This window comes from Argiope bruennichi, chromosome 2 (genome assembly GCF_947563725.1).
Source record: "Argiope bruennichi chromosome 2, qqArgBrue1.1, whole genome shotgun sequence".
NCBI classification, from domain to species: Eukaryota; Metazoa; Arthropoda; class Arachnida; order Araneae; family Araneidae; genus Argiope; species Argiope bruennichi.
Window position 1 is genome coordinate 32,197,894 of NC_079152.1, and position 27,682 is coordinate 32,225,575.

A 27,682-nucleotide genomic window follows, 5' to 3' on the forward strand; every position below is an offset into this window, starting at 1 on the left:
TTTCTGTAGAGTCACTAAGTGCAGGAAAATAAGCAGAATTAATTCAAAAATAATTTTATTTAATATGATTTTTATTTTTGTACTTCATGGCACTTATTCATTTTTGATATAGTGAGAAAATTAAATATATGTTTAGGACTTGAACATCTTCACTGATTAAAAATTTCTGATTAAAATATTTAAAAATCACCAAGAAGCGTGCGTGTTGCAGTTTACCCCTGTTGCAATCAGCCCCTGGTTCCCATACTTCGTTTGCAAGAAAGTTTAAAAAAAAAAAAAAAACTGTAAGAAACTTTTTATCTGAACGGTTATCATGGGAAAAATGTATCTTCAAAATACGTTGCATTCCAAAAGCATGACTCATTCGTCTTTCAACGAGCAAGAAGCAAGACGCACGCGTTAAATTTGGTCATGAGCATTTGTTGTTCTCACTTGGCCATATACACAAACATGCCCGTTCACTATAAAAAGCAGTTCCGACTAGTATCTAACCGAGTCTAACAAGTGCTCAAGCAGCATAGTTAATCCATACTTCAGTAAAAGCATTTTCCAGCGTTCCTGGAATCACTATCAAATTTGTCAGTCACCGATGAAATAGAATGGTTCATTAATCTAGTTAAAAAAGTTTAATTTATCTTCCCGATCTCTTTAGTAACTATAGATTTTTTTTTAATTTTACGAAAATGAATCAGATGTCAAAGAATTTCGTAAGACATGATAGTTCTCATATATGCAAATTACTCTCTTATGAATATCGTTATCTATCTAGAGTGAAAAATGATACCATAGATCTTCGTTTGTTTACTGAAGCGTTTCGAAGTGAAAGGAACAAATTAGTATTTAAATATCTGATGCACCAAACAGCGAGCATGTTATGTGCTTTATCTATCAGATTAACGCTGATTATTAGAAATGTTTAACACTTTCTTCTTTCATTATGATATATTCACGAATAATAAAGCTATTCATTGAAAAACGCAGCATTAAATCTTCATTCAAAATAAAGTATATTTTGTTTGTCGTTGAGATTATCTGCGTTTAGCAATTTTGGATGTTTTCATGAAATATGACATTACGGAATTTAATGGGAAAAAATGTAATAAAATTAATCTTATGTCTATGATGTAGTATTTGATTTTCCTTAAACAAAGTGATGAAAAACGGTCAAGTGAAAAGTGCGCTTCCAATTTCATGGTCTCTTATTTAGTGATTTCATTTAGTCACCTAATTATGTATCTTTAGTGTCGATAATTGTCATAATTTCTAAATAAATCTACTTATTGTCCTTTGATACTATAATTAACGCATTATTCCCTTTATTGTCATTAACTGACATATGTTTCTTTTTATTATCTTTAATTGGTAAAAATGATAATGCTACATTGAATAATTTGAACATAAAGGTTATGAAAACAAACCAAAAGTTGAGTTTCTCTTATCATTTATATTGTATATAAATATATATTATAAATGTATTATAAAAATTTGTTTTGTGATAAAAGTCATAGTTAATTATATATATAATATTGTACTCTATATTTTCTTAGTAAGTTAATTTCAAGATACGCTATAATATATAAAATAAATTTACCAAACCTTATACTAAAAACTGAAAAATACTTCAGAATTTTTAAGACTCGAGAACAATGTTATTTCATAGATTTGGATGGCAATGGCTTTAAATGAAGTAAAAATGACTTTATTGCGTTTTGAATAACTTACCTCGAAAATAATCATCGCATATAGCCCAATTAGAATGAAGAGAGCCATTAAAATATGTCCGATCGCTAGTTTTGGACGTACAGCGACATCTACCGACAATGATACATAATCTCTTTTCTTGTTGGTAGAGATGGTTAGCTGATAAGTTTTACTGCAAGTAAAAAAAAAAAAAAAACTTTTGTAAAACATTTCTGAAACAATGTATGAATTTCAAATTTTTTTAGAATACTTCCTTTCAGTTAACAATATTAAAAAAATTAAATATTTGCAATATTAAAAAATTTTTTTTAATTGGTTATAAGAATATTTAATAATAATTTCAGTTCGCAACAACTAACAATCATATTTAGATATAAGTAATACATAACAGTCATAAATGGTTAGGGTTCGTAGCCGCGTAACATAACTACTAGACAAAAGTGATCACCCTAATCCGGAGTCTGTTAACTGGCTTATGAAGCTACCACCACAAATTTACATTTAAATGTTCCCTCTGGTAGCACTAAACTCAGATCAGGAATTATGGTCGAACCTTGCAAAAGCAAAATTGTGTGAAATAGTTCCAATATCTTTGTTGAAAGTACCGCGAAAAATAACAAGACTGAATGCCAACACTATGAGTACAAGATACTCTACATTGTTGTTAAGATATCTTCACAATATTATAAAGCAATCAGAATATCGAATAACATTATGGAACAATATCGAATCGCATATTTTGGTAGAATTAGAGAAATTAATATAGAAAGTTATTTTCTAAAGATTCCTGCTAATTTTAAATATTTAAAAAATTTTCTGATTCAAAACGGGAATGTGGAAGTTTCTGCCAAACTAACTTTCATATTTAACTATATACTATGTCAACTATAGAAATATATTAAAAATTCGAAATCTAATAACTTCAATAGCAGTTAGCATTAACAAATTTAAAATTTAAAAAATCAAAGTAAAGTGTAAATTACCTTTCCTTCCGGGTTAAACAGTATCTAATATTCAAACAATTGTGTAGTGATGACAAAATTTATTATTTTACAATGATTAAAGTGGATAATATTTTCTGTTAAAAACATCGAGGAAATTTGATTTTTTTAAATATTTGCAATTATCTATAGTATAAGTTGGTTCTTTACTCCTTTTTTAATTTCAAACGATTTATTTCTCTTTTAAGTAAAAGAATTAGTGAATTCTAAGTCACTGTTAATTATCTCTACTGAAATAATAAAAAAACTCTCTAAATAATAAAAATGAAGTAATTTTTTTAGGAAGGTGTGTTAGTAAACGGTAAAGAACCTTATTAATTTTATGCCAAACGATTCATTTCATCTTAATTAATAATAAAAAAATTAAATGCTATGAAAAATATAAATTGGCTTATCAGTGAATCCTCATCATAATCTCGATTATGAGATATTCTATTAACCGAATTTATTTTCAAAGTTTTTCTCTGTTATTTCCAGTAGTATAACTTGAAAATTGAATACTGAATGACTTCTACAGCATTTAAAGCGTTATGAAAATATTTTTTTACAGCGTTATAAATATATTTTAATTTTTCCATAGGTAAAAAAAATGCCTTTCTTGGATCATTGTAAGACATGTGATTTTTCAAAATACATTCAAATAACATAATTCGGTTGCATTCGAAAAGCAAATCGTAAAATGCTTACCTTTCAGACATTTCGTACGACTCTAAATTGAAATCATGTTCCAGAACGTTAGAATCAATTTTGAAATCACGTGTATTAGAATCTAAAAGAAGTTTCCAATCTCTCGAGATTTTCTGGAAAAAAAATTATAATTTAAAAAACAGAAATCCCTTTTAGAGGATAACTAAGGAAAATTTTGAAAGTTGCTTAAAAGTTTAATATTTGTGAAACATTCAGCAAGCACGTTATTTTCAAAAGCAATGAGGATGTAGGATGAAACTTGAAATTGTTAATATCCTTAAATTGAAATCAATTAAGCGATTATTCTAGAGCAAAAATCTGCACGAAACTGGATAACAATAAAAGAGTTTCTTCTTCTTTTGAAAAATGCAATCAGGTTTTCTTTATTTAAAATTTCGATTAAATTGGAATCATTAAAATAGAAAATATTTTATTTTTAAAGTTTTTTTCATACTAAGATACATTATTTTAATTAAAATTAAATTGTATTTATTTTCATTTCGTGTTGACATCAAGGATAAAACAAAACAAAACAAAGAAAAAAATGCAGAAATTATGTAATCACAATGTGATCACGGTTCATATTATCAATCGCTTTATATTAAGAAATTCTGAAATGTCGTATTCAAATGTACACAATTATTCGTTTAATATGATCACTATATTGTTTGATGTTATCAGTTTTGAAATTAAAAAAAAATTACCCATCTTTCATTTTCAAACAACTTTAATGGTAAAAATATGTGAAGTATCTCATTTCACTTATAAGAAGATATCCAACAATGATCCCCCCCTTATGATAATTTTAATATTATTTTACATAGATTAGAGTGGTCTGGATTGGTTTAAAAGTAATGCTAAACTGGGCTGAATCTGTACAGTCATGACCCACGGCTACCTGTAATGGAATTATGGATGGGAAATCAATAAAAAAAACTGAAAGACAAATTTATTTGAGTATTAAAGGCAAAATTTAAATTCTTACCAAATATGAAAGTTTATTTAAAATGAATCAACATAAAGTTGCAGCTCACTTGGAACTTTCATAACCCTTTGTAAAAATTTTGAAAAATCGTTAGCTTTTTGTAAGCAAAGCCAAGTAATAAATGTTGATGATTCATTGGAGACAAATCTGTTGAAAAAATTGCTCCAACTTACGACGAAGTGATTTAAATTTTTGATATTTAAAATGTCTTAATATAAAAAATAAGTATGAACAATATCTAAGTGAAATATTTAGGAATAGTTGTTACAATAAATTTTTAATTTATTTTTGAAATAAATTATAGATAGTCTTAAAGTAAATATTTTTTTTTTCTTTTCCTTGATCTAATAAAAGTGTAGATTGAGTTTACTCGTATCGGTTCAGCTACTTTGGGTTACTTACTACTACTTCTACATATGGGCTCTTTAAGTATTTTCTTAGAGCATAATTCCTACATTTACAAGTGATAACTTATGGTAAATATTGATTAAATCTTATTACTTTTTTTTTATTTCACATGCGATCTTCCAAATGTAGTTTCAGACGAGTCGGTGTGGAGCAAATTTGTATCTTTTGTGCTTGTATTTTTTTTACTACTTAATATGGAAAAAAAGATAACACTGTATATTTGGCAACGATTTGAAATTACAAAAATAATTTAATTCTTCTTTAATAAAGCTGTAACGGCTTATAATAGAAATATTTTTAAATTTTCTTGTTTTAAAATTTACATCAAAATTTTAGTACAGCTTCTGCATCCTTCTATGAAAGAATATTATTCAATGCATCATTGCAAATGCAAAATTAAATTTTATTTAAATTATTTTTGATACAATAGTTTAAGTCATAATCAATTGAATGAATTGTGTATTTATAAAGTTTATTATTTAAGTCTTCATGCATGAAACTTCATTTGGAGCAAAAACACGAAGATGATGTACAATATAGTACAATATCTACAATATACATGGAGTAATTGAAGACTATTCAAAGATGTCAGAATAAAAATTTTGAAATACTAAAAGTACAATAAAATAACAAAATGATATCGGCTGTGCCGACTATGAATGGCGCAATATTTGTTTCTAACCATCCTTCAGGTACAGAGAATGTCCATGAAACATCCCAACTTTCATTCTAAATACCGATAATTTTTTATTTTAAATTATATTATCTTTATTTGTATCGGTTATTTCTAAAATAAATTAAAACTTATTTAATAATACAAGGAATTTCTAACCCCTCTAATATTATCTGGATTTTCATTGTCCACTTAAATATTAAAGAAAGAGATTTATACTTACTTCGTATGTTCCGTTAGCCGAGATTTTTGCTACACTGAATGTAACGAAGTCTTCTGTGACGCCATATTGATTCAGTGGCAGAAATGGACCTTTAGCGCTTACGTGGATAGTTTCTTTGTCAAATATGATATCACCAGTTACGTTGGTATCTTAGATTTCAGTTCAGGAATATCTGGGAGACTTTTCATATTCATACATAACAAAATGTGACGTGTTATTCAAGTTATATTAACATTTAATATGATGTTTATAGATTAGATATATATCAGCAATTTACGATATGCATAATTAATTAAAAAATTGATTTACAAAGTTGACAGTTGGACTTAAGGAATTTTGCAAGTAATTGAGTAGTAAGTACTCACTAAAGAATAATTTTACAGTCTTTTAGAGTCTTCGGCCGGCGGGATTCGAACTCGCAACCCAAGAGATGCGAATCCAAAACCCTACCAACCAGGTTTATAGTAACTAATTCTGCAATTGTCTAAACAAGAGCAATTATCGAAAATCTATCTTTACAAATTTGTTCATTATGATAATGCAGTAATGCAATCTACGAATTCTGCCGTGATTTTTATGTTAACAACTCACCCCATCATATTATTCGACGCTGAGTTTTGAGATCTAGAGAGGGCCGCGGTGGCCTGGTGGTAAGAAGGTGCAGAACCGGATATCGGGTGCAGAACCGGAGGGTGCCAGCTTTGGTGTCATCCTCATCATCCGACCGCAGTTCAAAATTACGTGATCAGTCCCTAAATAGTCCTAGTGTTGCTTTAAAACGGAACGTTAATATAACTAAACTAAACTTGGGATCTAGGAAGCGTAACTGTTGAAGATCTACGAAAAGTTCCCCGATGTCACATCGTGATTACCATTGCAATAAGTGTTATTCCTTTAAGAAACTATCTAAAATGTAATTCTGTAATTTCTTTGATAGCCTAATTATTTTTATTTAACAGGTTTAAGGTCGGATAATCTATAAAGCGAATAAAGCTATATTTTCTTACATTAAATCAAAACTGATATTTTCATCCCTGTAGTTTTAAGAATGCATATTAACATATACTAACATTACATATAACATTAACATATGTTTGTTAATATATGTTATGTTATGTTAAGAATATATATACATTTTAAGAATATACGACTTATAAAATGAACATAGAAAATCGAAAAAAATAATGTGAAAAAAGAAAAGTTAAATAGTATTAAAAAAATATCATGAATATTTAAATTGATATTAGAGAAAATACAGATGTTTTAATGCAGGCAATAATTTTGCTAAAAAATATTTTTAAGGATACGAAATGGACGTTTTCTTGTTATTGCTATGGAATTCCAATTGTCGTCACGGACTTTGATGAAGCTGAGAGACACCTGAAAAGCAAACTTGGTGAGAAAACTTCTACAAATTAAAAATATATATATATGTAGCTACATAAATATAGCATTGATTTTTTCATTGTTTTAATTTAACTGTACTGTTTATATCATAATTAAAGAGACCAGATTTTCTGAACCTTCTAGCGGATATTTTAGATATTAAATGTAAAAAAAATCTCCCCAAAAATATAATACATAAGAAAACCAGCTACAGTGGTCTCCTCAAAGTTTTCCGCATATTCTTTTGTAAAGGTCTCATCCCCTGTATCCACATAAATTGGAGATCTCCGGCAATCCGATTGACATTAAGATTTGATACAAATTTATAGTTGTAGTCATAAAAACAAAAGACACCGAATTTCATTGATTTATATTATTTCGTTTTTCAAGTATTATGTTTACACACATGCGAAATTAAAGTCCGACAGAGGATCAACCCCTCCAAGGATTTTGTTCAAAATTGGATTCGGATATGCGTTTTAAATACTAGTGTACGAAATTTTATATCTTTAACTCTTTATGGTTTATAGATATCGAGTTCATTTGTAGTCAGAAGGGAACGACCCCTTCTTAATGTTTTTCGTAAAACGTCTGATAGAAATATTAAAATTTGGTGTCAAGTCCTTTTTACCAAATTCCATCCATCTAGCTCAAAGCGCTATGGATTTATCTTATCCACAAGTAAACAGCTAATTTGACTAACAAACAGACAGACATAATGCCAAAAATGTGTTTTTCGATCTCCAGAAAGCCTATAATGACAAATGCGTCAAAATATCAATTTCCACTTTTTTTGACGCTTACAATACTTCCTCAATATTTCGTATACGACAAAGTAAAAATATATTACTAGTTTAGAAATACCGAAAATGAATGAATAATTAAAAATTTACAAAACGAACGCATGAATATTTATAAAGAACTACAAACAATATATTTACTAGTATTTATAATTTTTTTCTTTTATTTCATTCATTCATTCACATTTAATTCACCTTATATATATGTGATTTATGAATATTCTTTAAAAAATTTTTATTTTTAAGAAGAACTTGCAGAATCTTATATTACTTTTTTCATAATTAATTCTGGTAAAAAATAGCGTTACCAATGTTTTGACTTCTCATTGTTTTATCCAATTTTTCTAATTATTGTTCATGTTTTAAAATATGTGAAACATTAGTGCAAAGCAATCGAGAGAGAAAAAAAGGAGTGTAGTTATTATCAGAATGGGAAAAGATTTCAATTAAAATTTTTCAGGATCTATCATTTTAAAATTGAAATCTGTAAGTTTTATATGCATTTATTTAACTCGGCGTGTTTCATATTTTTTTTTTTAATTTATAATCGATTTTTTACTCTTTTAGATGCGCCAGAATTTTAAAACTTTGCAAAGCTGCGCATTCACCATAACAATACAGCATTTTAATATTTTCAGAATTCATTTATTAGCTTATAGTTTAATTTCAAATGAATTTTATTTTTAAATGAATGGCCCCCTCTGCTAATGAATTTCAGAAAAAAATGATTTAAAAATTTAATAATAAATAATTTAATGAGTCATGAAATACATTTATGCAATTATGAATAGTACGAAATCTTTAAATTACAAATATATTAAAGATTTAAAAGTAGAAAAACATAAATATAATTTTTTTAAAATCATACATTAAATGTTAGAAAATATTTTGTTTCCTAATCAAAAATATAGAGTAAAAAATGGAATCTTAAAACTGATAAATAAATTGAGTCAAAATGAATATCACATCAAAATTACATACTATATATAATATAATATCACGTATCACATTAAATACTTATTAAAAATTAAAGTATATAATAAATGTGATTCAATTCTCTTACAGAATGTTTTGGGATGAGTCTATAATGAACATGAGTCTCTAATGAATGTTTTGGGAAAAGTCTGGTAACTTTAAACCACAATTAGATGGCTTGGCGACATCTGTATTCCGCATCTCACTAATTAGAGACCTTTTATACTGTTTTATTTGATACTAGCCGCCTTTGGCGACCAGTCGGTTCGCCAATCTTAATGTTCGTTTAAATTTTAATAATTAAATATTTTACGCAATTCCTACTTTAATAGATTCTTCATCAAAATATTTTAAAACTTCAAATTTTGATAGTCATATAATTCACTCATAATATTATAAAGGCCTTCAGTCATAACGTAATATGTATCTCTCTAATTTTCTGCTAGCTCACGTAGAATTTATGCTTTAAATTAAAGTCGAAAGAATTAATCTGCAATTAATATAATAATATTTTTTACTAAAATAAAGTTTATATATATATATATATATATATATATATATATATATATATATATATATATATGATTACTGAAAACAGTGTCACTGAGCATTTACACCTTATGGACACTAAAGAATGTCTTTCTTAATTTATGTAATATTTCAAGAATTTGTCAATAAAATTTTCTCAGATTCATCATGAACAGATCGATTCATTAACAATGTTTAATTTTAAATACATAAAACATTGGAAAAAAAAACAGAATCGTTTGAAATAATCGGCCGAAAAATGTTAACCCTAGCCTCATTACTGTTGGGAAAAAAAACTGAAGCCTTACTCATTTGACGTTGGGGAAAATGAAAAGATTTTTTGGCGGGAAAGTTAGTTTTTAATTAATAATTAATATTTTAATCAAAAATTCAAAAAAAGGGACCCCAGGTGCACATTCCTGACCTCTAAGGTATGCATGTACCAAATTTGGTAGCTGTAGGTCAAATGATCTTTTCTGTAGAGCGCCAACACACACACGCACACACACACATTGAGCTTTATATATAAGTATAGATGAACGAGGCAGGGATGCCTAGTAGATGGGCGAGCTACTTAGGTAGATCCGAGCTACTTCTATAATTTCGGATTCGCAATATTCTTATCTCGAAGTCGAGACTCTGACATCAGGCCATAGTGACCAGCTTTAATACTAACTACTGTTCATTATGGGATTTGAAAACCCTTCGCACTTTTGCGCATGTGTCAGGAGGAATTTATTTCGCCAAAGAAGTGGTGAGAAGTCAGAATGAAAGGAGGAAACGTTTACAATTAGCGATAGAGTGAATTCAGATTATTCGTGGAATTAGGAAACTTAATAACCGCTCATTTTTTTTTTGTATTTTATTTCTTAGTGTTATCGCCGAAAAGTGCTAATCTTGAGATTCTAAAACGAACAGTCTCTTACTTATAAATAAAATTCGGGACAGTTCTTTCAAAGTAAAACAAACGTGGGATATTTTATCAAGCTTACGAATATGTCTGGATCTTGAACCTAATCCCGGATTTCTGGACAATTAAATAAAACTCAAGTGAATGTCACGCTTAAATGTAGCAAAGAAATATTGAATATATATATATATATATATATATATATATATATATATATATATATATTCAATATATATATATATATATTGAATATATATATATATATATATATATATATATATATATATATATATATATATATATATATATATATATATATATATATATATATATATGTAATGAAATTTTAAAATCCAATTTAAATCTTATTTAATTTCCTAATTTTTTTATCTCAATTTAGTCCATGTTAACTTCATTCTGAAATTGTCTCTTATTTCCTGATCCAATTTCCACTATTTATTTAATTAATTATACACGTGCGTTATAAAACTGTTGACTCCAGCATTTTCTCATGCTTCAAGAAAAGGCATAAAATCCTTAATGCTTACAACATTCTTTTAAAGATACCTAAGATTCCCTTTTTTAAATTGAAACGTGTAAAAGAAATCCCTATAAAAATCTCATAGTAAAATCACTGAAGAGAAAAATTTCTCACTCTTTTTGCACTTATATCACGATGAAAACGGACGCTACTTTTATCATCGCTTCTTGTGCATAAAATGCCTCCCGTAGTGAAGTAAAACAAAGTTTAAAATATCAAAAGTTATTTGTCAAAAGACTGAAGAGAGAGAAGACACTTTCGAAATTTAAACTTCGCTTTTATTCCAAGCCCTGGAGGCATAATATATGTACAAGCAGAAGCGACGAGGCACATCAACGCAGAACCACACAAGAGCGAAAAGAGAAAATATTTTATGAAATATTTATCCCCATGATTATATACTGTGAGATTTTGATAGCCCTTCTCACATCACTCTTTCTTTGCACTTGTCGATTTAAGTAAGGAAATTATAGGGATCTTTTAAAAGAATGTTAGATCGACACATTTTTATTCCTTCACTCAGAGTGTGGGAACTTATCGATCTCAGATTTTCTGTTGCATTAATTAAATAATTGGATCAGGAAATAAGAGAACGTTTTAGAAAGAAATTAATATGGACTAAATTAAAATAAAACTTTGAAAATTAATTAGAATTGAAATTAGATTTTAAAATATCATTACATACATATATAATATAATATGAAATTCAAATTACTTACGACACAGAATATCATAACAGTGGACAGAAGGGCAAGTTTAACTCTCTTCATGATTCTTCTAGGGGTTATGTGTTCTTCAGAAACGTTTTCAGCTGATACCATCAATTCATCATCTCTGTAAGAAAATCAAGCCCGTCAATATTATATTTTAATTATTATATTACATACATCATAAATTTACAGTACATTATAAATTTTTTTAAACCTATAAAAGACTCAAAATAATAATTTTTATTAGTTTTTACTTACTGGGTTAGTGTTAAGATAAAGCAATCGGAAAAAGTTTCTTTTTTCATATAAAACCTCAGGTAAATCTGGCTAATCCTAAATTATGTTTGATTTCACGAGCCACAAGAGTACAAATCAGTTCACGCAACTGATAGCTTCGAATTTTCCTACAGTTATACAAATAACAACAAATATTTCATACTGATAACATAAAGTGAATTTTTGGTCTTGAGGCAAATGCATCATTTAGAATTTCAATTTATCATATTTGTATCGTGATAACGATAATATTTTGAAAGAGGATGTGTTAACACATAAGTTTTTAACGTAGGAGATTAGAGTAAAATATCGCCATGAAACATCTATAATTACGATAATATTACCTAGGAAGATTCAAGGCTTTCTTCACAATTAAGAAAGATAATTTTTCCCCTTTTTTTTATCATCAATGAGAGCGAAACGTTTGTAGTTTGCGACAGATGTTATTGAACTTTAAGTTTATAAATGGTATAATAAATACAGCAAGAGAAGTTTAGTTCATCAAATATACGAATTTTGTTTAATTGGGCTAACATACCTTCCAGAAACAACAATAGGACTATTTTAGGACAGATATCATAATTTTGCTCCCCCCCCCGTCAGATGACGAGGCCGATACCTGAACAGCTGTATCTCATCAAACTTCAGCATCGCACAAACAAGAGGGCATTTGACCCACGGCCTCAGATTTAACAAGCACCAAACTCGCATGCATGGCATATTTTTATCGAAATATTGCTTAGAACAAACAGATCTTAACCACGTATGATTGTATCTTACTTGAAAAATAATAAAACTACCCGCAAGCAAAAAACTAACACAATTTTAAATAATTCAGAATTGTCTGATGTATAAATTTATTTAAGACAATTTCGTTTGTGAAATAATCAGTGGAAGGGTTCTTCTCTAGAGTTCTAGTACGATATGACAATATGGCGCTAGCCATCCCTTCAACGGGAAATATAAATGTCCACCGTCATCTGTAACGCCATAACGCCAAGGAAATTAAAATATCTCCGTCCTTTTGATCTAAGTCTTTATTAGATGCGAAATACGAACTTTTGTTTTGGCGTTAGCAAATGAGGCAGTTTTTTTAAAAATTGTTTAACTTGACACATTTATCTGTTTGCGAATAAAGTTAAGCATGAATAAAAATTAGTTATTCATTATTCTTTCTTCATGGGCTTAGTTTTGATATGAATATTTGAGAACGTTATAGATAAAGCAAATTTCACTGCAAGGAAACAGAACTTTTAATGTAACTTAATATTAAAATCTAAAAAGTATTACAAATAATTAAAAAAAAAAAATTCTTAGACTCTGCCAATGTGCATGAAATTTTCCTATTAAAATCTTCGTTAATTAATCTGTGACAAGTGGATTTGAAATATTGTTAATAGATAACAATATTGTTATCCTATTAATATCTATGTTATATCAATAGATATAACATAGATAACAATAATATTGTTATCCTATTAACAATATTACAGATCCAATTTGATGAACGCATCTAGCCGAGAACATTCCGTCTAGATAGGTACATCTCTTAGCTTTTCTATTTCAAACAAGGGATGCAGGATGTAAAATGAGGAGATCCTTGGAGTTAAATCGTTTTACATCCTACACGTCTAGTTTGAAACAGAAACCGGTCTGCCTGGATAGAATTTGCACGGCCGGATGGGCCGGATCAGTAGTGAAAGAGTTAATATAAATCCCTGGGATGTAGCAAGCCTCGTGCGTTGGATATGTCGTATGGTATTCGATTCGGGATCTACGATTTACGTTGTACTGACACAATATGGTCTTTTTCGATTTTGTGGCAAAAAAAGTATAAAATTATGTATTAAGTTTGGTTATTTTTCTTTCAAATGAATGGAGTCAAAATTTGGTATTGATTATACTTTTGGTCACAAGATCACATGCTAAATTTCATTTATATAATAGTGTTTTTTGTTTATCGTATTTAATCAACCGATTGGGTCCAACTTTTGTTAAAGATTTGCACTTTGATCACGTGATCCAAAATTAATTTTTATTTATTTAAATAGTTTAGCCAAATTTTATTTATATAAATAGTGTAACTTCCGGGGGGTGCACCACAAAATGAGGATGAGATGTTTCCGGTATGGTGGTTGGATTTCGCCACCCAGCTGGGTACATAAATAGGTGGGGGATCTGACTCCTCCCATGGATGACAGGACTTTACTTCCTTAGGGAAGGGTTGTACCGTGGCCGGTGATGGCCCTTAGAACTCAACCACAGTTCCTGCCAATGTTGCTGTTGCGGCGGTCCGGTCATTCATTATTACTTATCAGTATGCCTTCGGGCGGGACAGAGAATCAGTGATATAACTTATATAAAAAAAGTTATTTTTTTACCATATTTGCCTATACACAAAATGCAAACAGTCCATCCGTAATAGAATTTGGTAGCACATTTATAATTTTGAAAAAACAAACAAACCTTAATATACGTTTTTATTATTTCGTCCACATATACTAAGTTATTGTGTCCGTATTCAGACGGGCAAATAGATATACTTCCTGTAGGTTAATTTCGTTCAAATTTTAATTGATATCTACGATTTTACTATAAAGACCTCTTATAAAATTTAATGCGTCTAGCTTATCGCAATTTTAAGTTACTGGTTATTCAGAACCACGATGATATCGAACTTATAGACAGGGATAATTAGACAAAATGTATTTTTTGGACTCAGAAATGCCTGAAATGTTGATATTTAACAAGATCTGGATATTTTTTTTGCCTGAAATGCTATCTGTTTGTATGCTTCATACAACAACAAAAAACATAATTGGATAAAGTTATACAGAAAGATATTACCATTTTTTGGATTTCGAATTTGCTATTGGAAATTGTTATATTATTTGCCGTCCAAATTCAATCCAATTGCACTCTGTTGCATAACAGATTATTTCCATTGCTATTAATAATTACAGAAAATGCAAAGGAAAAAAAAAATCGTTTTTTTTTTTTTTTTTTTTTTTTTTTTTTTTTTACTGTAACCTTTTGTGAAAATAATTATATCATAAAATATTATTTTGAAATTGTTTTCTTACTCTACAAGTACATTCGATTTCTTATATTAAATGAAAAAGAAATATTGCTTCATTACACAGTTTCATAAAAATGCTTAATTTTATGCTTCTCAATCTAGCTGCTCAGTTTAGTTTGCTTTTTTAAAACTTTTAGTGGATTACGTTATGAGAAGTGATGCTTTAATTTCTTTGCAAACTGTTGAAAATTCAGCATGACTAGGAAGCTATTTTGATGTATGACCTTTCACTTAATTCCTCACATACAGAGTTGTTCAAAATTATTAAACTGATTGTAAATGGTCAAAATTTCCTTCCAAGAGATGGTAGGATTAACAACGATAAGAAAATCTTAATACATTATTAAAGGAAACTGAAAGATTAAAGATTTAAAAATCTAAAGAGAACTTCAAATTTTTAAACTAAAAGATTTTAGACTTAAGGATTAAAGATAAAGCATAATAAAGATTAATGTGATTTCCCTTGGTCACATGGTGCATCGATGTGCATTCGATCATCGCATACACTTTAGCTTCTGGCTATCTACATATTAAATTATTTCTTCTGTCGTCCCTTTCATTGGAATAAGCCCTAGCCATGCTTCATTTGTTTGCAACAGCGATGAAACTGAAGATATGCATAGGAAATGTCTTATACTGTAGTGAAAGGGACTACCGTTGTCTGTGAGACCAAGGAAAGTTACATAGGGCAATTATTAGCTATTATATTCTCAAACAAAATTTTGAATCTCCTTCTGTATGTTTTGAAGTATTTTCATTCCATCGTTGTTTACAAGGAAATTATAAAATTTGTAACCTGTGCAATAATTTTATATTAGATAAAAATCTGAAATATGCATATTCACAGGAAGTCAAAAGTTCATATAAATAGTTAAATTTAATAGATTTAGCAGAAGATACATATGCGTGCTTGTCACAAGAATTCCTTCTAAATAGTGAGAGCAAGCTGCATGAAATTTTCGTATCAACTTTTCTAGGTGAAATGTGGTCAAAATTATTTAATTCTTCAGGCATTTAATTAAATAGCGAAAATAAAGATCGAATAATAGCGAAAATAAAGATTAAAAAATAGCGAAAATAAAGATAAAGAGTTCATTGTTTTTCGTCAATAGCTTCGAAAATAATTTTTACAATATCTTAAAAAGCACTAAATCATCTTTTTAAATTAATTTTTTTATCAGTTTGATTCATTGAAATTTTTTTTAATTTAAAAAAATTTCCAGAATAGATTTAAAGCAATTCCTAACAATCCAATTAAAACTAATTCATTGTTTCACCAAATAGGAAAAAAATATAGGGGTTAAGATTCTAGACAACGATGAGGCTAAACTTATACTTTTATTTTTTAATATTTTTTTAAAAATATTTTTGTAATATTTTTTATGGATTTAAAAAAAAATTCTAAAGTTTGTTAAATTCGACTAAAAATTACTTGCCATTTAAATCTTCTGTGGTCTTCAAATTTCAATTAATTCAAAATTAAACAATATTTTCGAATTTTCTTACAATATCTTTCGAAAATATTTAAAAAAATATTTTTTGTAATGCATTAAAGTTAAAAAAAAAATAAGCTGTACAGAGACGTAATTTTTATTTCCATACAATTTTTTACTCATTTTAATTTCAATTAATTTTCAACATAATATGTAACAAGAAAATTTTTTATTGTTGACGAATAAGAATAAATGAGAATTGCTGCCAGCTCACATTAGTAAAATTCTAGAAGAAAACATAAAAGAAATGCATAAAAGCAGACGATTAAGAATTTATATTCGGAATAACTATTAATATGCTTTATTTCGCTGTTTTTTATTAAAGAAAAATTCATTATTTAATGAATTGTCTTAAAACATTCATTAACATTTTTCTTGCACTTCAAAACAAGATTTCTTAGATAAAATATAAAATAGTTATATAAAAAAATTAACTTTTGGAGTCAATTTGTTAACGATAATCTTAAAAAAAAAATCCCGGCTGACTCAATTATTAAAAGATTAAAAAAAATATTTCAGATGATAAAAGAATTTTATTTGCTATTCAAAAATAGTTTTTGCTTTAAAGATATAAGACATGTAAGTAATTTACTGTCGAACAACGACAAGTATACCAGCATCCATTTTATAAAAATAACTGTAGATTGTACAGTTTTAAGCATTGATTTAAAATCATATATCTTGTTTGATATTTTAATGAAATATTAAAACCTTCTCCGTAATTTGTCAAAGAAAAATGGCCAAGTTCGATTCTACTTATACAACTAAAATATTAATTAACCAATCAATCAAAGGCAATGTCGCATTTATATAATTTAATTCAATAAGACAATGTCGCATTAATGAATTTAATTCATTTCTATTAGTTTTTAAAAGACAATGCCACTAAAAAATAATTTATATATCTTCGATCATTCTAATCCTATTAGATTCATTTACACATATATGCATTCAAGAAAAATTACTATACTTTATTTCCCTAATTTTACTCTTTAAACAGAAATTATTTTAAAAATCAATATTTAATTGACATGCATATAAAAGAAATCTTTAAATGCCTAGTAATTTAAAGATAATCTGGAATTATTTTATGAGAAATCTTTTATTTTAGAACTGCTTTATAATTTGGGAGCAAACATTATAGAACCAATTCCGATTTCCCATTCTGGTATGAATTAAAATTATCAATAGAGTCAAGAATACTCACGCCTCACAAGTCAAATGCGTAATACCAATTTAATTTCGGAATCCAATGCGCATTTTACACGAAGAAGAGAGAGAGAGAGAGAGAGAAAAGAACTTGACAGCGAACGTGCAGTTAAATATCAGATCACATGCTCTATGATGCCGGCGCCACGTGAATGACTTCAATCTTTTTTTCTCTCTTTTGTTTACTTTTTTCATCATTTTTTCTTCTCTTTTTCTTTTCATCTGTCTTCGATAAGCGAGCATTACTGGAGATGAGGAACAACATCTTCTTGAATTATTAGAAAAACAATTGTCATCTCACAAATTAACCGTACACTGTCCAATTTAACAAACTCTTTTCCAAATGACTGAAGATAGTTTAGGTCTTCCATAATCAGTACAAAGGCAGTAAGACAGCTCTTGGCTTTGCACTGCTTGTCAATAATTCTCGTGAACATTAATTTTCATATTAATTCAGGGCTATTCAGCTGGCTGTCTAGCTCACCGATAGATAAACATTTGAAGAGATCAGAGTATTTGAACTTTAACCTCGGACACTCTAGTTATTGAAAGGATGAATCATAAAATCGGGTCATAGTAAGTAAAAAGCAAAATTGTATGGTTAATTTGCTATTTAAGCTAATGATAAAGTAACTGTAAATAAGGATTTAAATTTTACTCTACATTCTTTTATAGTTTTCAAGAGACCAAAGAAATATTTACGAAAACCGAACAAAAAAGATATCGTGCGAAATTACTTACATTAATTACCATATAAATTTAATTCGAGAGACCAGTAAAATAATGTTCTGATTGCAAAAGTTTATATAGTTTATATTCAAAAGAACTGCGCTGTGTAATTGGAATTATACGTTAAAACGTTGATATCATTCATTGTAAACGTTGAGAAAAGGAATACTTCAGATGTAAAATTTTCATTTAATTATATAAAAGCTTAAAATTCTGAAAAATTAATAGTTTTAAATCATTCTTTATATAAAAAGAGGATAGAAATGAACAATTCAGACGTTTTATTCAAAATGACTGAAAACCGAAAATCGAGATATCAGACAATTTTTACGAAAATTTGCAATTTTAATTTCAAGTGGTGACTTCTGAAATTGTTAATGTGGTAATAAATGAATAATTAAAATAAATAAAATGATATAAACCACCACATTAGCATGAATATTATTCTAGACAAGGTCAGCTGTTATTGATTTAAAGAACTATGAGAAATCCTGCTCAATCATTAATTTCTTTTGCTTGAAAAACAAATATTTACTCCAAGTTATTTTTACAATTTAGCAAAAAATAAAATATATTTATATAAATATTTTCCTTCTTCATTGCATTTCAAGCAGTTCTGGCCAAATTGTTGTTAAAGAAACACGCGGACAGAGGATATGGTGGTAAATTATTTTTTGAGCGAACTTGTTAGTAGCATTTGTATTCCTGGTAAGTCATTAAATATTTTTTTAATATTTCGTATCAACAATTTAATTCACCTTCAGTCAATAATACCTTCTTCTATTAATGCGACTGTAATCTGTAAATTTTTTGTTTGTTTCATCTGCTGTTATAGAAGCAACAAATTAATTCATGTCATCGTTGCTTTCTACAACGGAAGATTCTAGACATTTCTTTAGTTTACCAGACAAATGTTCAGGACTTTTCTTACCGTCTCCAGAAAAGTATTTTGGAACTTTCCCTGCTAGTATAAAAGCAGAAGATCTGTCATTCACTGTGTTCTCAGTTCAGAGTTGAGTTAATGAATTGGTTTAGTTCTACTTCTTGTGTGTGTCATTGAGTTCCATTCTAAAGAACCTACGTGACAATATAACTGACTTATTTTGAGAATATACGATTACTGTTGGAGTTGGTCTCATGATTTTAAACCGGGTTCAGATAAAAAAGAAATCTCATAATAAATATATTATCCTGGTATATCTCATAAACTACAAGAAGAGTATAATTTATGCCGAGTATTGAATTCATATCTAAATTAATAATAGTTTAGTTAGCAAACACCAAAGCGAAATGATTAAAAAAACATAAAAATCGATATTCAAAGATTCGTAAAGTTTATAACTTATTTAAAAAATTTATAATGATGAAAATATAAACGAAGAAAATTTTTTAAATCCAAATAATAGTTTTTAAAAAAAAAATGTGAAACGAATGAAAAATAATACCCATCGAATTGGAAAGTGATATGTTTGAATATTTTAATGCATGTGTGATTATATATATGTGGTTGATCCGGTGATTAATCGTAATCACCACTAAGTGGTGATCATGAATAATCACCGGTGATAAATCGTACTCACCACTAAGTGGTGATCATGAATAGAACATAATCACCAATTTATTATCTTTACTATAACATATATGAAGGTTATATTTTATTCTCCATGTCCTGAAACTGAATAAAAATAACTTTTTAATTGCCATATTCTGAATAATATTTTGATTAAAACTTCAAAGTTATCAATCGTAGTAAATTTATTTTTTATTTATTCATATTCATCATAAAAGAATAAAATTAGGAAAACAAAAACAAACAAACAAAAAAAAAACATGCGTGGTTTTCTGGATCAAGGACATTCTCATCAATTAAGAAAACTGATAAAGTAAGCGAAAATATTATTTTCACGTCTAAGGTACAGATTGTTTTGACATATGTAACCTTTTTAAGTTGAAACATGGATCAAAATCTGATAGTAATATCTATATATCAGTATATATACACAGATATCGTAATTTATGATTCTCTTGAGATGAATAACATTGATTAGAGATTCCCCATATATACATGTATAGCTATGAATAATTACAATAAATTATTAAGACATTTCTGACCTAATAAAGACTAATAAAACTAATAAGACCTAATAAAGACTAATAAACTAATAAGACTAATAAAAGACCTAATAAAACTGATTTATATTTATTAATTTCTCCTTTTATCTTTGTCAAAAGCAAAAGAGAATGATTGTTAATATTAATGAGCTAAAGGCCAAAGTGTTTGACCTTGAACTACCAAATTTAGCAAGATATATTTTGAAATCTAGAAATGCGCCCCTTTAGCGATTTCTTTAAAACTTTAATAATATTAATATAATTTTAAAAAAGCAAAATTTTGGCGCTCTTCTACGGTAATTTCTGAAAATATTCTTGCACAAAACTGATTCCTTCAATATTTTAACATTTTAAAAATACTGTTTTAATTATTGTAAAATTACTGTTATCGCACATTTTCCCTATAAAGTTTGATAGTTAAAAATATTTTTTGAGTGATTTTCAACAATCGGGTATCACAAATGGCTATTCGTTAGGATATTTGTTAAATATATGTATATCAATTAAAATAAAATAGTATAAATTTATATAATTTACTGCTAGTTAATGAATTTTATTGCTTTGTTTTTACGCGCATATTAATTCGGTTTATTACATTATAACATTATTAACAAATTCTAATGTCCATTTAATTATAAATACACAAATGGATGCAGATTATACAGTTTTTTTAGTGAATTAACTTTTTATTTAATCATTTGTTTCCTGTTATATTATGTTAAAGTCAATATGATTAATCTATTATTAATTATACCCACAGTTCGTATTAATAAAAACCGGTAATCCAAAATTTATATAACTTACCGCTAGTTATCGCATTTTATTGATTTATTTTTACGCGTATATTAATTCGAATTTATTATATTATAACATTAACAAAAAAATTGCAATAGATCATTTGATTCACAAATATGCAAATAATATAGATTACATAATTTTTTCATTCGTTAATTTTTTTAATTCATTTGCTTTCTTTTGAATTATGTCACAGTCAATATGATTAATAAATTATTGATAATAACTACGATTAGTATTAATAAAAATCGATCAGTTTTATTATAAACCTAGTTTTTAAATCTGTTAATGTTAAAAATAATCGATTAATCATATTGGCCGAAATATATCTTATGTGCATTCATGCTTTTTAGGCTACATTATTTTTAATTGCTATAACACTTTTACATATTGCTGCTGAATTATTTAGTTTCAATTACACAAAATAGACACTAAATATTAAATATCATCGTTAATTTTGATTTAAGATGTTTTTAGGTACACACACATACATATTTGTATTTTCTGGTATAGAGAAAAGATTTTAATATTAAAAAATTCCCTCCCTCTCCCACCTCTCAGGGAAAAAAAGAATATTTGAAAAGTCCTCGATAGATATAATGATCTAAAAAAACTTTCCCTCAGTTTATCTGTCTAAATCTAAGATAAGCACTTTGAAAATTAAATTAGTTCTTTCTTCAAATCTTCACAAAGCAATATTACAGTGCTTTAAAATAACTTAATCTAAAGATAAACGAAACTATTTTTAAAACACGAAACTATAATTTTAATTCCAAAATCATGAAAATAGAATCACTGATTGACTCGGAAAACGCTCTTACCTAGTCTCGTGTTGGATTCTCTCTTGACTCACGTCGAGAAGTGGTGTGTTCTCTGTGAGGCCAGTGGTCACGTTTCTGGGGTCAATACAGTCCGTGTGTTGCGCCATCCCCGTCAATTAGTCAAAGGAGTCACTGTGTCCAATGCTTTTGATTAAAACAGGAATTTTCTGGAGTTTCGTAGAGACCTCTTACACGATAATGGCTTTCCTCTCTCTCAGAACTGATCAGGAGCATCTCTTAATATAAGGATACGATAAGTCTGTGCAGCTGATAAGGGGGTGGCTTCGGAAAGAGAGCTGTGTCAATAGCTCGGGATGCGGCGTCTTTTTTGAAAATGTAAAATGAAGATAATAAGCCATGTAGATACGAGGGCTGATTATAAAATATGGTGGCTAACAAGGTTGTTTCGGAAATAATAAAGGGGAATCACATTTCGATATGCACCGTATTTGTATCCATGGTACATAACATCAGTTGTGTAATTCCGCAGAAGTGTAACATTTGTGAAATAAAAGAAAAAATATTCATATGTGCTCTAAATTTTTTTTCCACTTTTTTCAATCTTGAAGAAAATTTCTTATCAAGTGATGTTTGCGATTGCTTTCTTGGAAAGTGGAAAAAAAAAACTTTCTTCTTCATCCACCCTCTTTATTTTTTTCTTTTTATGATTTTCTTCCTCTTTTTATGTATTTGTTTTGTAAATTTTGAAGGAAATTTCTTATCAGTTATTCAGCTAAGAAAGTTAATAAGAATGGTGCTAAGGCTATTTCGATTTGTAATGGGAATGATTTTTTTCCCTCCGGTTTGTACAGATCGCCGGAAAAAAAGCAAAGTAAAAAAAGAAATCGAAAATACGAAAATGTAAATAAATATAATAATTTATAAAAGAAATAATAAATGCCTAACAATATTATTTTATAAAGGACGTGGGAATTTAAAATTAATTCCTAGTATTAAATTTAAAAGTATGGTTTCTATAGAATGTAACATCATTTGTCAGCTTCCAAAAAAAGCGTTACATCTTTAGTAAAATAGAGATTTTATCAAGTAAAAAACAGATCCTTCTTAATTCTATTCTTTTTTTATAACTCTTCTTTCTTCTTTTTTTTACTAATATTTTTTAACAAGTAATGTTATCATTGACGAAATTCAATTACCGAATGGCTCAGAGGTGTTTTTTTATTTGTAATATAGTCAATTAAAAAAAAACTTGTACGGTCTTTGGAAAAGAGTTAATTATTGAAAAATTGAATTACTGAAGGGCTGAAAGGCGGCTTTTTCTTTTTTGAAATTCAATCAATTTTTTTAAAACCATGTATGGTCTTTAGAGAATTATTGAAAAATTTAATTACTGACTGGCTCAAATTTGGGTTTTTTTATTTGCAATACAGTAGTTTTTTTTTAATCATGTTTGGTCTTTGGAAAAGGCTTTTCATAAATAAAAAAAATTTGTAGTCGTAATAAAAAATTTTGTTTTAATTTATCAAACTTATTTAATGTCCTTTACCAATACAGCATTCTTTTAATTTATTAAACATGCTATTCCTTTATCATCGATACTATATGCAGCTCTTATTTCTTTGAAACGATTTTCACATAACAAGATATAAACAAAACTTAGCCATTTTTCACAAATCGTAGATTTGTCAGTGACTCTATTTTGCTGACGCCATATCTATTCTTTTCTTTATTAAACATTTTCTTCCCTGTAATATTAGGGGGATTGAATATTATTTTTTTATCTTTTTATAATTTTGGGTGCTTATTGATTTCTACTGTGACCGCGATAAATTGCCAAATCATGTAATAAAAAAAACCCCACCTAAAAGTAGCCAACTAAAAGCAGCCATACACATTTTCAGTTTTGGTTTCACTAGCTTGGCGTTATTTTTGGCGTCGTTTTAATAGCGGTCGGCAGTACTACCTAATTTTGTTTTTGCTTGAATTTCATTTTGATTAACTGGATTTGAAATCTTGAAATCATAAAGAAATTTTCAGGAAGTTCATGTTTTTTTATTTCTTAAATATGTAATATGTAAAAAGAACAAATCTCATTTATGGCATGACCGCCTATTAATAGAACGACATTTCTACAATTGTGACTGTTTATAAAATCGATAATTAACAAATGTATTATGTAAACCGAAAGAGCTTTGGACCTTTCTTACACCACAAATGGAGATTTTGTACAAAATCCGTTTATTTAATATTTAATAATATTGAATTATTTAATAATAGTGAAAATGAGAAGAAAATGAATTGCTGGAAGTATTAAAGTTATAAGGGCAAAAACATTCAGAAAAAAATGGCTAAACTTTTCGCAAATGCGCATAATCAGTATTATAAAACTTGTCCGAAAGAAATATCTAATGTAAATTGCGGATACTATTCTGTCTCCGTAATTCAACTGACCCATTTGCTAGGAAAAAGCCTGTAACACGTAGAAAACATTCTTTTTCTGCATGAAATGTTAAAATTTTGATAATTATACTGATCGGTATTTGAAGTGACCACGGATCAATAATTAATCAGACTGATTGTTACATCCACGTATTTATCAAAATGACGCAAACAGATTTCCCGTATCCAAATACATAGAAAAAATATCAGTTCTAGTGATCAACAATTCGCTTGTAGTGACCAATTTCGATGTCTAGGATGCATGGCTTGGAAGTTTTAGGTGCAAGAAGATGACCTTGATTCATTGAAAAGTCAGCAGCTTTTTCTACATAAGATTATGAGGTCTGATTCAACATTAAGTTCAAATGGAAGATAATTAGAGAAAACTACAAAAGGAGCAATTTGTCATGGGCAGATAAAGCATGAGGACAATAATGATGAAGTGTAGAAGAGAAACCATCATTAGCTTATGAAACTCTGTAGGCCCTTCGACACGTAACATTAGTTCAATACTGTGTTAAATCTTTCTCTGAATATTATTCACATGAAAGACTAATAAAATGAATACTCGATAACTTGACAGTCTCTCTAATCTTTTAAGAGACTTTTAAAAATTAAATATCTATAAATATTTTTCAATCCTATACATTGTATTGATTTTTTTTTCTTTTTGATATGAATGAATGATGCTGTGCGGTCTATTTTTAATTCTACAGTTGTATAAGTACAAAGTTGTATCATTAAAAAAAATTTAGATGCACTGGCTATTCATATGGAGTGATCAGTTAAATTTGGACACCAAAATTATCAATACCAGCTTATCCATTGGAATAGCTATAATTTGAAGAAAAATAAAAATACTACAGTGGACGGTTAAAATACAACCAGTTTAAAAATACAATTACTGCTTCGTACTAAAATAAGCAATCATCGATGCCTGTTTGAATACTTAATTATTTGCATCCTCTATTTGTATTTCAAAAAATATTATCCTCTATTTCAAATTTCATAATATTTATCAAAATTATTTTTATACCCCCTGTATAGATAGCAGATTTACATAAAGCCCATATCACACATGGCAATTTTATTGAAAGAGCATGAGTTTTGATGTTTGAAACCAGATTTTGATAGCGGAACGAAATGATGCGCACTTTCATTTCGATAATCAAAACTCATGGTGTGTGGCGATTTCCACCATAGACCATCGTTCCGTGTCATACCTACAACACAATATAATACATTTATTGCTAGAATTGCCTGTTATAGTGCAAAAACTTCATAACCGAACTCAAAATAAAAGACAGGATCCACAAAATGGTATTTTACATGAATGGAAAGCTTGAAAGATGGAAATTATAAAGCTCGTTTATGTATTATTTGACTAACAATCCGTTTATTCATTCATTATCGAAAATTAACAAATTTCCCAAATCATTTAAATTGCTTCATTTTTATGAGAATGTATTAGCGAATCATATTTATGAGAATAGAATTACGAGCACATTAACTAATTACTGATGGCTTCACTTCTTAAGATTCATTTTACAGAAAATCACTCGGATGATATTCGTAATTTAATCCTGTGAGGAATAATCTGTGTTGGAGTTTATTTTGGAATATGCTGTTCTTGATATTTGGATCTTCCAATTTGCTTGTAATTAACCTTAAAATTGATCATCAGCTTAAAAGTATATTAGCCGCTTTCAGTTCGTCAACTGTTACCCAGTGATACTGACAGCAATCATTTAGAAGTGCCAAGCAATTTTGATAAACTATACCTTATTCCATAAAAAGAAATAACTATTTTAAATTACATTTGTAACATGAACTTGAAATATCCTTATTGTTTCGTTATGCATAGAAATCAGTTTAGTTGGTGAGATTGAAAGTTGTGTCACAATTTTATTTTTTCTTTCTTTTTTTCTCCAAGAAAATGAAAAATGGAGAGGGGCAGGAGATCATGACGTATGTAACCATGATGACGTATCTAAATGTCAGGAGTTTTGAAATGAAATAAAAATTGATGAAATCGTTGCAGTGATTGAGACTGGGGGATATAATTTTGATTTTTTTTTCAGAAAGAATGTACGGTGGCTTCTTGTGAAAATGGAGGCCGGAAAAATGCTAGTCATCTTTGATGACACATCTAAATGTTACGAGTTTTCGTACAGAATAAAAATTGGTGAAAACGGACTAGTGATTAGGGTTTAAGGATTAATTCTTGGATTTTCTTTATTATTTTAAAATGGAAATCATATATTCCGAATTAATTAGCTGACAGCTTTTGCTGTGCTACTCTTTTTAGAAACGGCAACTAAAATTCCAAAACATTTTTTTTATTGATTGGGTTGATTATTTCTTAGCTCCATTCTAGTCTTTTGTTATTTGCCTGAAGATAATACCTTGAATTTTCTTTAGAATTAAATTAGAAGATGTGTCATGTGGATGATATCATTAAGAACTGCCAAACGATTAAGCTCTTTGCCTCTATTTTTGATCAGAAATTGCACTTTAAAAAAAATGCTTTGTTTGAAAACAGCACCTTTACATGAACAAAGGCATTTTTGCGATATTCCTACAATAGTCACAAATCAAATTAAAAAGAAAAAACTTAATAGCTAAAAATGGAATTTTACTGGGGTTTATTATTTTTATTTAAAAATTGTTTTTTTCTCTTTTGTTTCCCTTACCACATGTTAGATATTATTTTGGAATATTTCCAGCAAGATTTCTTTCGTTTCTAATGGCATTGTTGAAAAATTTAGAACGAAACACTTCTGAATCACACACATATATATAGATCTTTCCATTTATGATGTAATTTCTGACAATAAATGCTTGGAAAATATTTAATTGATAATTATAATGTTTATTAATCAATAAAAGTGCCTTCTTAAAATGTATTTTTAAGTTAAATGACGGTAGAAATATTGAAATTATTCAGCGACATCTGCATAGCTGATCACAATAAATACTTATAACAATAAGAGCCAATAAAACAACAAATAAATTTTCGAAAACTGAAAATTAAAATAAAAAAGAGTTACGTTCGAATAAAAGAGGGAATAGCCTACAAATTTAGAAAGTTTCGAAGAAAAAAATTTTTTTGTTTATCTTATTGAAAATTAAAAACGTAAACTTAAAATTTATTTTTCTGGAAACATAGTTTTTTTCACATAATTTTTATTTTTCTAAAATATTTGCTTGAAACATGATATAAAATTCGTTTATAATATT

At 28.1% G+C, this 27,682-nt stretch overlaps 1 protein-coding gene across 6 annotated transcripts in view; it reads right to left on the reverse strand.

The window, feature by feature from the left end:
* LOC129961564 (P protein-like) overlaps positions 1 to 27,682 on the reverse strand; it is a 97,286-nt gene that overhangs the window by 30,840 nt on the left and 38,764 nt on the right. For 3 of the 6 annotated variants that reach the window (XM_056075057.1, XM_056075058.1, XM_056075059.1), the window contains exons 2-6: positions 11,538 to 11,652; positions 6,986 to 7,058; positions 5,679 to 5,827; positions 3,390 to 3,502; positions 1,723 to 1,873 (exon numbers count right to left, since the gene is read on the reverse strand). In XM_056075057.1, the coding sequence (XP_055931032.1) occupies positions 1,723 to 1,873; positions 3,390 to 3,502; positions 5,679 to 5,827; positions 6,986 to 7,058; positions 11,538 to 11,652 (601 nt within the window). Of the gene's footprint in view, positions 1 to 1,722; positions 1,874 to 3,389; positions 3,503 to 5,678; positions 5,828 to 6,985; positions 7,059 to 11,537; positions 11,653 to 11,786; positions 11,890 to 17,583; positions 17,718 to 22,042; positions 22,311 to 27,682 lie in introns of those variants that run through there. The other 3 variants (XM_056075054.1, XM_056075060.1, XM_056075056.1) reach the window with 3 other exon arrangements.